Source organism: Phaseolus vulgaris, chromosome 8 (genome assembly GCF_000499845.2).
Source record: "Phaseolus vulgaris cultivar G19833 chromosome 8, P. vulgaris v2.0, whole genome shotgun sequence".
Lineage (NCBI taxonomy): Eukaryota > Viridiplantae > Streptophyta > Magnoliopsida > Fabales > Fabaceae > Phaseolus > Phaseolus vulgaris.
The window spans coordinates 7783668-7795336 of NC_023752.2; the positions used below are offsets into that span (position 1 = coordinate 7783668).

The 11669-nt window shown below is 35.1% G+C and overlaps 2 protein-coding genes across 5 annotated transcripts; one reads left to right on the plus strand and one right to left on the minus strand.

Annotated features, from left to right (window-relative positions):
• The first annotated feature begins 638 nt into the window (after positions 1–638).
• LOC137825824 (BTB/POZ domain-containing protein At3g08570) lies at positions 639–4829 on the plus strand. Of its 2 annotated transcripts, XM_068631615.1 has the most exons (5): positions 639–1278; positions 1810–1876; positions 2277–3434; positions 3850–4312; positions 4426–4829. In XM_068631615.1, exons 1-5 carry the CDS (start codon positions 1202–1204, stop codon positions 4440–4442), a joined length of 1782 nt encoding a protein of 593 aa, XP_068487716.1. In that variant the 5' UTR covers positions 639–1201; the 3' UTR covers positions 4443–4829. The 2 variants fall into 2 exon arrangements, with proteins under 2 accessions (XP_068487716.1, XP_068487715.1); XM_068631614.1 differs by having other exon boundaries at positions 840–1278; positions 3850–4519.
• Positions 4830–5607: 778 nt separating this feature from the next.
• Positions 5608–11469, minus strand: LOC137826109 (4-hydroxybenzoate polyprenyltransferase, mitochondrial). 3 transcript variants are annotated; one of them, XM_068631967.1, is made up of 9 exons: positions 10908–11469; positions 9825–9960; positions 8284–8405; positions 7735–7804; positions 7477–7626; positions 6995–7130; positions 6805–6901; positions 6331–6402; positions 5608–5839 (listed from the first exon to the last, which is right to left on the minus strand). In XM_068631967.1, the coding sequence occupies exons 1-8, from the start codon at positions 11315–11317 to the stop codon at positions 6333–6335; spliced, it is 1191 nt and encodes a 396-aa protein (XP_068488068.1). In that variant the 5' UTR covers positions 11318–11469; the 3' UTR covers positions 5608–5839; positions 6331–6332. The 3 variants fall into 3 exon arrangements, with proteins under 3 accessions (XP_068488068.1, XP_068488067.1, XP_068488069.1); XM_068631966.1 differs by having other exon boundaries at positions 5608–5979; XM_068631968.1 differs by lacking the exon at positions 5608–5839 and adding an exon at positions 5932–5950.
• Positions 11470–11669: the final 200 nt, after the last annotated feature.

The following is an 11669-nucleotide window of genomic DNA, read 5'->3' on the forward strand; positions in this document are numbered from 1 at the left end:
ATCTTTTGCTTTTCAACCTTAGTTGCATTGCTACCCTTTCCTTCCTATCCTATCTTCTGCAGGGATACTTCCATGGTTTCTCTAAGATATCATGAGGGTAAAAGTAAGATTGAGGTGATACTCACAATGCCATTGCCATGCATAAAAGTGTGTCACCAATTTTCAATCATCATTCATTCATAAAAGTAAATCCAACCAAATATCATATGCAGAGCTAGCTACAACTAAGATTTTTATACTGTTTTTTTACTTATGACTTTAACTATCAATTCATATGATATCATATTCATGTATATACACATAGATATAAGAGAAAGGCTCTTGATTAGATTTTACTTATTTTCCAGTTAAACAAGTTTAATCTAAATTGAAACTTCATGACAGTGATGGAGCATCTGAATTGAAAAAAAATATATAATAAGAGAATTTTGTGTTTGAATTTTGAAGTTCATTTGTAACTTCCATACAACACACTTTAATTAACAGTTTTTATTAGTAAAACAATTTGAATTTTGTGTAGTGTAACTGTTTGATTAATGGGCACTATTAAAAGTATAATTGTAACGTTTGGTTTTGGTCATTTCAATTTTTCAGAATCGAAACCCGATAAAGCAAGTGGCACAGGCACAGCCCTGTTGTTTGTGTATGCAAAAAATTTACTCTGGACTCAGTGTTTTAGTTTGTAACGTAAAGTGTCAACGTCGAAGGCCAACAATGGCACTTGATTAGATAATTACATATGAATATGAAGTCTGAACACTGTATTTGTATAGTGTATTGTAATAGTATTGTAACGCAAAAGGCAGAAACAAAAGCAGCCAAAAAGCAAAAGATGGTTCAGCACTGGTAAGAAGACCATAGGCTGGCTACTACTACACACAGCAGCACATGTTATGAAAACGAAAAGAAAAAGCTAAGTTGTATGTATGTGATGGCATTTGTGAATAAATGAAGGGTATGGTGAGGGCCTTTTGGGGCGTTTACTCCAAAATATTCCTGAACCAGCAATCTTCCCGTACGCATCATTTGATAGTTTAATCATCAACAGCTACACCACAAGCCTCAGTTTGTGCTGCTGTTCCTGAAACAAACACAGATCAGGCAGCAGCAGCAGCAGGAGTTGCCTTTTCTCAACTCTCCTCACTCTTTCTTCTAACAGATACATAGATAGATACATAGATAGAGAGATAGAGAGAGAAAGATGGTTTCTGAAACCTCCCTCTCTTCTTCTAAACGCTCTCCAGCTACTCCTAAGTTTTGCAACTCATTCACTACTAGGTAATTCAGCAACCTTTTGTTTCTTGTTTCTCTCTTTGCCTGTGTATGTAAGTCTTGTGGGAGTGTAATAAACTTGTCTGTCTATGTTTCTTTTGAAGGTGGATTGAAAATGTAACTTCGCGTGCTTGTTTTAGTCTTCATTTCATTCTAGTTCTATCTTACCGGGGTTGAAATTAAAGCATTTGATAATTTGTTGAACATTTGATACCTTGGTTTCTCCTTCGTGTGGATTTTGTGGTAAAAGGTTATGCATATCCAGCAACAGTTTTTATGGTGGGATATTTTGGAGTTTTTTTAGCTAGATAGAGATTATCTAAGTTCTTCAGAAAATTCAAAGGTGAACAGATGCTTAAAGTCAACATTCTTATTTCTTGACGTGTGCTGTTATTCTCAACTCTCATTTCTTTGGTGTGCAAATTTTTTTGGTGAATGGTGGAAGGACTCAAAGGATGCTGTGGATTTAAGAATCCATGCATCCTTGACAGGATTTTATAACAGTTGTCATGCCATATTGATATTTTTTTATTGCAGGATTTTTGCTGATGTTGCCGGTGACATTACAATTGTCGTTGATGGGGAATCTTTTCTGCTACACAAGGTAATTCTTTTGAGATGTTGTTGAAAACCACTAGATATTTTCATGACTTGTTCTATTTGTCGTTGAGTTGTAAGTTTTATATTCTAAACTGTAGTTGTCATGAGTTTGATTTGGGTGTCTCTACCAGTTACCATGAATTGGGATATAGTGAACAGCATGTCCAAAATTCATAATATGCTAACAAGCAACTAAAAATCAACCACTATTTGCCAAATTTCATGCCTACTTTATGATATCAAAGAGAAAAGTTGATGACTTCTATTTGGCTTGTTTTGAGTGCAACATAGCTGCACCAGTCAACTCAATACTATTCAGACAATGTCTTTGATTCTACAGAAATAATAATTTAAATTCAAAATCTATTTACACTAATTTCGTTACTTTGTGCTGATTCATGAAGTTTCCCTTGGTGACTCTAAGTGGGAAAATCCGGAAGATGGTGGCTGAAGCCAAGGGTTCCAATGTTTCAAACTTGGAGCTCCTCAATTTTCCAGGGGGGCACCAGACATTTGAACTTGCCATGAAGTTCTGTTATGGGATGAATTTTGAGATTACAGCATTCAATGTTGCCCGGCTTCGTTGTGCAGCAGAGTATCTGGAAATGACAGAAGAATACCGGGAGCAAAACCTCATTTCAAGAGCAGAGATTTATCTGAATGAGATTGTCTTTCAGAGTCTTCAGAAGTCAGTGGAAGTGCTATCCACATGTGAGATGTTACCTCCAAATACAGTGGATGAAATTGAAATATCAAGTGGATGTGTGGAAGCCATTGCAATGAATGCTTGCAAGGAGCAACTAGTTTCTGGCTTATCTAAATTAGACTGTGATGGAGAATCTAGAGAGCTAAAGGAGGATTGTGTTGCCTGGTGGGTTGAAGATCTCTCAGTACTGCGTATAGATTACTTCCAAGGAGTTATTTGTGCCATGGGAAGAATGGGGGTGAGATCAGACAGCATTATTGCATCACTGATGCATTATGCTCAATCGTCTCTAAAGGGTATTGGAAAGTGTCAATTCTGGAATCCATCAAGGACAAACTCAAGTCCAACCAGTGTAGAAAAGGACCAGAGGATAATTGTGGAAACTCTTGTAAGTCTTATGCCAACAGACAAAAGCTCTTCCATTCCCTTGACATTTTTGTTTGGCATGCTAAAGATGGCTATCATGTTGGGTGCAACCACTCCCTGTAGGCTTGAGCTTGAAAGAAGGATTGCATTACGGTTGGAAATGGTCTCATTAGATGATCTACTTATACCATCACTACAGAGTGGAGACTCTTTGTTTGATGTTGATACAGTTCACAGGCTACTGGTGAATTTCTTGCAAAGGGTCGAAGAGGAAGAAACTGAAGATTATGGATATGAATCTGATGGGCTTTGTTCTGCTGGCCATGGTTCTCTGCTAAAAGTGGGGCAGCTTATTGATGCTTATTTAGCAGAAATTGCACCTGATCCGTACTTAAGTCTACAGAAATTCGTTGCTTTGATAGAGATACTTCCTGATTATGCTCGTGTTATTGATGATGGCCTCTATAGAGCTGTGGACATTTATTTGAAGGTAAATTTACTTCAACTATAGAGAACATCTATCTCTGATTCAAATAGTTAGGTGCTCCCTAGTCATGCAGCAGTTACAGAAATCATCTTTTAGGGTGGTTTTTAAGATATTTATTATAAAAATCAGCTTGTAATATAACAGTTCTTGACAACATAATTGTGTGAACAACCAATAAACTTTTAGTTTTGACATTGACAACTTATAAAAAATCTTCCCTAGTATGATTTTTAAGATATTTATTATAAAAATCAACAAATTCTTCCAACTAGTCAGAAATTTTCCTTAGTGGGATTTGTAAGATATTTATTATAAAATCAACAAACTTTACAGTTTCAGGGCATATATTATTCAATCTATATATATACCTTGTCCTTCTTAATGTTGACAATAGCAATTCTTTCTGCTCCTTGTTCAGGCACATTCAGCACTAACAGAGCAAGAATGCAAGAAGCTATGCAAGTTGATAGACTGCCAGAAGCTATCTCAAGAAGCATGCAACCATGCAGCCCAGAATGACAGGCTTCCACTGCAGATGGTGGTGCAGGTCCTGTACTTCGAGCAGCTTCGTTTGAAGAACGCGTTGTCAGGGAGTTCAGGAGATGGGCTGCTATCACAGAGAATAAGCAGTGGTGTTCCAAGTGCAGCCATGTCCCCAAGGGACAACTATGCATCTCTGAGGAGAGAGAACCGGGAACTGAAGCTGGAGATTTCAAGAATGAGGGTGAGGCTGAGTGAGTTGGAGAAGGAACAGATATTCATGAAACAAGGCATGATTGAGAAGGGAGGAAATGGAAGAACATTCTTAACATCACTTTCAAAGGGAATTGGGAGGATTGCAATATTTAGTGGTCAAGGAGGAGGAAAGCGCCAGAAATCAGGTAGGAAGTCTCGTGGTTCAGAGGGGAAAACTGGTAGAAGTAGGAGACACTCTGTCTCATAGATATTGTTCTTCTCTACTTGGCTAAAAACACTCTCTATTATACCTTATCAGGTGAACACAACGTGTAAATGACTTGATCAACAGCTTCTCTTCATCTTGGTCTTAAGTTTTGGCAGTTGAACTTGAAATCCCACATTCTCCCTTCTTCCTTGTTGTACATGATTTCAGCTGCTGAGATAAGGTCGTTGTTCACTACAGTTACACCAAGAGAAAGCTTCATTACCTTGTCCTAGAGACACAGTTGAAGCACTTCCTTTCCCACTGATAAAAAAATGTACTTATTTATTGTCAAACTTGTTCCTTATTCAATTGCTTGAAAAGGAAAATGTAACATATGCATCCAAATACTGAAATGATTCACCTTAGATTAAAGTTTCTGTAACTTCTAATGGCAACATAAAACTAACTTGGCTTATGGATGCCTATTAGTGAAGTGACACCAGCAATTGTCTTCATCCATTCTTGCCAAAATCTCTTTATTGGTACGTTACTGCCATGCAGTATGTTTGACAAATCCCAAACATTTTGTTGGTAGAGTTAAGACATGTTGATTTCTGTAATATAATGCACTCCCTTCTTGGTGACAAAAATCTTGACATGTGTTTTTTTCTCTATTTTCTAGGCAAGGAAACAGATCACAATCACTTCCCATAAAAAAAAAAGCTTTTCTCTTCATTTTTAGCTATTTTATAATATATAAATTATTATCTCTAAAGCAAGTTGAATGTTTGAAATCAGCTTAAATTGAATAAAAAAATTAAGATAAAATATGTTTTTTCTTGAAAATTTTAGCTTATAATTTTTTCATATGTTTTTCCTTTGCATCGTGGCACATTGTTTTTATTACGTAAAAGTTACTTTTTGTTGTATCCAAGTGAAATTAAATAATCTTAAAATTATTTTTCAGCAAACTTATCAGACAAATATTAATTCTAAGCATTATAATTTATTATTACATTAGCCAATTATACATATGATTGACTATTGAAATAAAGTGATTTTTCTCGTTTTTTAAAAAAAAAAATTCTTGTAACCACCAAACGATATTATGAAAAGTGAAAAAAAGAAATAGTACATGCCATTGTCAACATTTGAACGTGTTCATTTTCAAACATCGCCTCATAATTTCTATTGACGTCATCTAATTTTAAAGACTAGAAAAATATAATTTTTAAAATTTACAAGATTAAAATATTTGTTTCAATTTGGAAGGCAAAAATAAACTCATCTTAATTTTCAGAAACTAAAAATATAAATAAGTGAAACTGTGGTTACACTTTCCAATGTATGCAAACATAAAAGAAAAGAAAAAATGTAAGTCAAACTGTGGCATTCAACACAATTTCTAGTGTTTTTTTGTTCAAATACACTAACAAATGTCTCTTCTTTATTTCATGCTTTGGAATGCCTGAATATCTGATTGCATCATTGCAGACTGCTTTCCCAAACATGTTAATTTTCAATCCTGCAAAAGTGTATCTGATTTCTTGGTCACAAGCTCAAATGCTCCAATGTTCAAGTTGTGTGTGGTACACAAAATCGCCCCATTCTTTTTTCATATCTTATTTGCATGACACTGCAGTTTCCAAGGATTACCTGGACAACCTTCAGATGACAGTACAAAAGGGATAAAAAAACATAACCACTGACCAATCCCTTCCAGTTCAATATTACTAGTCTTCCAATTCAATCATTACCAAAATTATTTCAATGAATACTAGTAAATGGAGAAAACTATTTTATTTCTTGTACACAAATATCATGTCAGTAACTTACCATGTACAGTTAGTCCAAAAAAAATAACTAAAAGAACATGACTCTCAGCCATAAATTAATTGGCTCTAAAAACATGTTGCACAAAATAAATGTAATCAGCTACAAAATCCTAGGACAAACAGTTTAAGTATGCGCACAATTTGCAATGTGCAGGTGTATTCTCTATAAGACAAAATGTACCCCTATGATGAAAGTCTGCCAGCTAGAATTCCACCAAATATGATAGCTCCAAACCACTTATTTGAGACAAATCTGAAGGAAAAATAAAATAGCAAACAAAAATATACCAAAGTCAGCTCATAGTGTTTAATTTGTTACTTCAGAAGTTTTCTAACATACTGCAATCATCAATCAAAACACTTGAAAAGTAATGAAATTGAACAATCACTGAATTTTGAAGGGGTTCGTTCTTTTGAGGTCTGAGGGTATAAATATGCCATTAAGTGTTTCTAGCAAAGGTATATGATTTAATCTTTTGAAAACTGAAAATAAAATTGAAAAAGTTTAGGATAATCTCAAAATTGCTTTTCATAAGAACTTTTTGAAGCTCCAACAAGATGGTCTAGCCAATCAAATCAAGAATTGAGATCCTTTCAGAATTTCCTTTTTCGATAATAAAATCATGAGTTTATGCAATGAACTTCCCTAACGTACTTCCTGTTGCAATCAGCTCTTGATGAAAGGTCAACCGTCCATATTTGCCAGCCTAAGTGTCCAGATGCAACTCCCAGAGATGCATAATACGGCCAGCCTGCTCCACACAAATGAATCGACGTAGAAACAATTGATGGAATTCAAACAGTCACGAAAACAGATAGAATGGAAAGGTGAAATAAACTAATACCTATTTCAGCATTAAATCCACTAAGAGCAAGACCACCAAGGCATGCAATCCCAAACCCAGTAATCCACTCCTTTGTTGAATCACCAAAGCGCAAAGCTGTTGATTTAACTCCCACTTTCAGGTCATCTTCTTTATCCTGAATGCCAAGGTTAGAAATATTCTCAAACACTAAGAATTTTGACAGCATTGCCTTAAACAAAAGATTCAAGTAACAAGCAGTCTTGTCATTGTACTTTTTGTTTCATAAAAACTTAAACTGTTAGACATGACAAATCATCTGAACAGGGTTAAAAAGTTTTACTATGACTTTTACACCTTTCATTTTTGAAGGAGAGCATAATTAGGCCATTAGCAGGCAGAACTTCAGGAGTGCAACAAAACTCATCAAGGTACACAACATATAAATGCAGATCCTGAAGCAGTTAAAGACAGCAGAGCAAAACCACATGGATTACATCTTACAGGAAGCAATACTATTTTACCTGATGTGCATAGATAGTATCATACACAAGAGTCCAAAATACTCCAGAGGCATAAAGTGGCAGCACAATAGATGGGTCCAGACTTCCTTTAACTGCTGCCCATCCTAACAAAGCCCCCCAATTAAAGGTCAACCCAAGATAGGCTTGAGGCTAACCAATTTAGTTACAGGAGAGCATCATAAGACCGCATAATAAGATCATGCATCAGAATAATAATAAAGAATTAAGAATAAAAACTATAAATGAGGAAATTCTTACCCAAAATGTAAACCTCTTCATGAGGGGATAGGAGAAGACAAGAAACAAGGATGAGGCACCCAAAACACGACTGCAAAATGTACACAAGCCCAAAGAATAAATAAAAATTGGCAAAATTCCAATGGAACTCAAGCAGAAGGATGCATGGCACTTGCAAGCCATGTGAAGAAGCTAAAGTAGGAACTTGCTTACTTTGAGAAAATCTTTTCTGCTTTCATGTCTTACTTTCACTTTTAATTTCAAAAATGTCTCATAGCTTTCATTTTGTTTTCTGTTATAAAATATCTGTATAGGAAACAATGAAACCAAGTTTTATTATTTTTTCTGATTCCTATACAAATATTTGAAAACAAAAAGCAAAATGTATTTGGTGACCAGTTTGCCAATTAGGGTTTCATAACCACAATTGAGGACATGCAACACAGATCAATAGTTCCATACAAGAAAGTTCTATCCTTAACTAATTAAGTGATTACAAATCTAAGTATCTAAAGTTCCAACATAACAAACATAGACCCTGATCTATTTTGGAATTTTATAAGAACTAACCTATAATTATTAAGTTGTAGAAGAATCCCAAGACCTAAAAGTAATTGAAAACCAAGAAAACAAAGTCCTTGAAATGGTGTCAAAAGACCACTTGCCACAGGTCTCAACTTTGTACGTTCTACCTGCAATATACAATGGTATACAATGTCATTCAGAACATAAAATATAAGATCAGTTATAACATGGAAAACAAAGTGAAAACATTTCAGAAAAGGATAGAGGGGAGAAGTACAACGTCACATGCTTACTAAATCTGAAGTGTTTTAACTGAAACAAAAATCACCAAAGTAATGTCATATCAATAAAATCAAATTAAATAAGATAGGAGTTTGGATATAGAATAGATGGAATTAAAGTTGTTAGTTACTAATTACAGGGATGTCAAAGGCCAGACCCATCATATCTATAAATAGGAGTATACTAGGTTAAGAGGGGGCATTGAAATCTGTAAACCTATGTGGGAATAGAGCAGTAGCTTTGTTGTAAAAACTTGGAGGAGAGGGTGCTCTCCTATTTCTTGTTCTTTTTCATCCTATTCAATAAAAGCTATCTTTTATTTCCCATTCCTAATTTTTGGTTCCTAACAATAGGTGTTAGAGCCACAATTGGCTACAGGGTCAGAAGGGAATGGGAGCTCAATAACTGTCTCATGGGCCTAAAGCTTGGAAGGTTTACACTGGAAGGAATATACGATGACAGAGAGAAGTGATGAACTGGATGTAAGAGAGAAAGGGAAGGAAGCAGTAAGTAACTGAATAGTGGAATGTGATTTTGGAATATAGGAGAGAAGCAGAGTGAGGAGAACATATCCATGTGTACTATTCTGTTAGTTATGGACAGAGAGCAGATGCTCTCTATAATAAAAAAGGGTTAGAACTCTGACTGCAGAGACCCTATTCTACTGAATTTCCCTTTATCTGAATAATAGACACAGCATCTTGATTCTCCATTTTGCTATATTTCTTTCATTTTAGTTATTGATGCATTTAGTTTGTATCAATAGCATCCAACTCTCCAGTGTTAATCTAATGGTTGCAAAACAAGTTAAATTAATTTGGGCCTTAATCATACACAGCCATGCCCATTAAGCAAAGGTTCTTGCAATTTTTTGGGCATGGAATTATATCTGCTAGGTTCTTTGATTCAACCTAAATCTTAGTCCAATCCTCTTATCAATAAAAGAAGTTCAATAACAAGGTTATTTAAGAAGAAAGGAGGACAAGAAATCCCCCTATATCAAGCCAAAAAGGACAGGGTGGGGCACGTAATTTGATATAATTTAACCACATTGGAAACATGATAGGTACTTAGAAAATGAAATTATTTTATACAAATTATAGAAAATAAAGATGACTTACAGGCCATGCGAAATGTTAAAGCATTAGACTTGCCATGACTTAGCTTTCACTTCATTCTTTAGCATCTATAATCTTAGTCAAACACATCCAAATACAAACAACCCTGCTATAATAATTTGCAACTCGACTACTATCTCATTATCCCCTATAACAATCAAAGCAACTAAAAAATGTAACATTTACCATTGTATCAATATCCCGGTCAAGGAGATCATTAATAGTACACCCAGCACCTCTCAAAAGCAAAGCCCCACATGCAAACAGAGTCATCATTTTAAAATCAGGAAGATGACCGGGGGTTGCAGCCAAGGTAATTGACCTAAAGGCATGAAAATTAGAGACAATAAGAAAGAGAGAATAGAGTTTCAACAAGTGGTGAACTTTTTAGGCCTATGTTTTGTTTCACATCATAGGGACGCTATACATGCGTTAACTTGATAACACAAGTTGTAGCTTCCACGTTCAATGCCAAATCAGCTATACATTGACCGAGTAATCTCATAGGAATTTAGAAATGACCAGGAGATTAATATGAATGATATAGGCATGCAATAACAAGGTTGTAATAAATACAGTTGCACATCTAAATTACAGAAAAGAAAGAGCTCTTTTAGGCATTAAAAATTCCTCAATTCATTACCCAATGTTACACACGATCCAAGTTTACAACAATACAATATCTAAGTATTTCCAAAAGTTTAATATCTATGTGCTATCAACCGAAAAGAAATCACCATTGACATAACTTTAAGGCGGTTATTGTAAAGTCAACAGATTTACTATAATTGGCAATTTGTGATTGTATGATGGTGGTTTGTGATTGAATGAAAGTGTAGAAATCTTTCACAGGGTCAAAGAAAATATACAATTTACACAACTAAGTTTAATTTCTATACCCTGTCAATAAAAGATCATCATTGTTTGACTAGTAAGTATTGTAAAAGTCAACGAACTTACTATACAAGACAATTTGTTTGTGATTAGGCGACATTGTGAAAATCTTGTTAGCACATTGGTATTTAGAGATTTAGAATCTGCATGGAGAAATTTTTCCATAAGCATATGCATAAATTAATTTGCAGAAACTCTCTCCTATTAGTTCCTCCAAAAACTCATTTCATTTTCCCTTCGTGGTTTCTTCAATTATAAGTGTTAATGAACAAGTTTATCGACGCACTATTAAGTTTAATGTCTATAGACAATCATGATCTCTTCTTTTATGAGAGTGAAAGCATTATCCAAAGATGAATAATTAAGAACACTTACCAGATACAAGGCCATAGGAGCAACCACGTCCCAATTGGTTTATCAAGACGAGCGAGGCGAGCATAGGGCTGAACCTGCTTGTGCAAGTACAAATCCACCCAAGTGGCGTCTCCTCCACCACCATTACTCACACTACCACTTTGGTTCCTGTCCTCCTTCGAGGGCCTCGTGGACACGTGTGCAACAAGATGAAAATTTGAGAGAGACCCAACAGTTTTCCGAAACTCAAAATTGTAATTTTGAAGCTGAGGTGGGTTGAATGGGGCATTTAGAGTGGGGTTTCGGTTTTGGGTTGCAAATTGTTGAGCGGAGCTTAAAGGGTTGAAGGTGGCGAGGTGAAGAGATACTGAAGAAGAAGAAGAAGGTTTGAGAAACCTACGCGAAGCACGGAAGATCAAAGACGATGCCATGTTATCAAATGCAAGTATTTTTTTTTTCAAATTGTGGACTCTGAAATTGAAAAGTGGTTACTCCATAAAGCTTCACCAAGAACACTTTCTTTGCAGTGGCTACTCACAGTGGTGTAGTTCAGAGCAAGATGTGATCTTAAAAAGGTTAAGTTATGTCATATGGAATAATAGTAACTATTTGTCATAAACTATTATTAATTAATTATAAATTATTGAGTTCGAAACCCTTGATTTTCAATTTATTTGCAATTCGCATGTAGAATTTCTCAATTTAGAAAAATATATACAAAAATCATGGCAACAATAAATTTTTTTAGCAGAGAATTGTTTATTTGTACTTTCAAACTACGTA

Coding starts and splice junctions, on each gene's coding strand:
- LOC137825824 (XM_068631614.1), top strand. CDS start 1,202: ATGGTTTCTGAAACCTCCCTCTCTTCTTCTAAACGCTCTCCAGCTACT. Junction 1,877..2,276: donor AATCTTTTCTGCTACACAAG/GTAATTCTTTTG, acceptor TGATTCATGAAG/TTTCCCTTGGTGACTCTAAG. Junction 3,435..3,849: donor CTGTGGACATTTATTTGAAG/GTAAATTTACTT, acceptor CTCCTTGTTCAG/GCACATTCAGCACTAACAGA.
- LOC137826109 (XM_068631967.1), bottom strand. CDS start 11,317: ATGGCATCGTCTTTGATCTTCCGTGCTTCGCGTAGGTTTCTCAAACCT. Junction 7,805..8,283: donor CTACAACTTAATAATTATAG/GTTAGTTCTTAT, acceptor TACATTTTGCAG/TCGTGTTTTGGGTGCCTCAT. Junction 6,902..6,994: donor TGGATTTAATGCTGAAATAG/GTATTAGTTTAT, acceptor TGTGTGGAGCAG/GCTGGCCGTATTATGCATCT.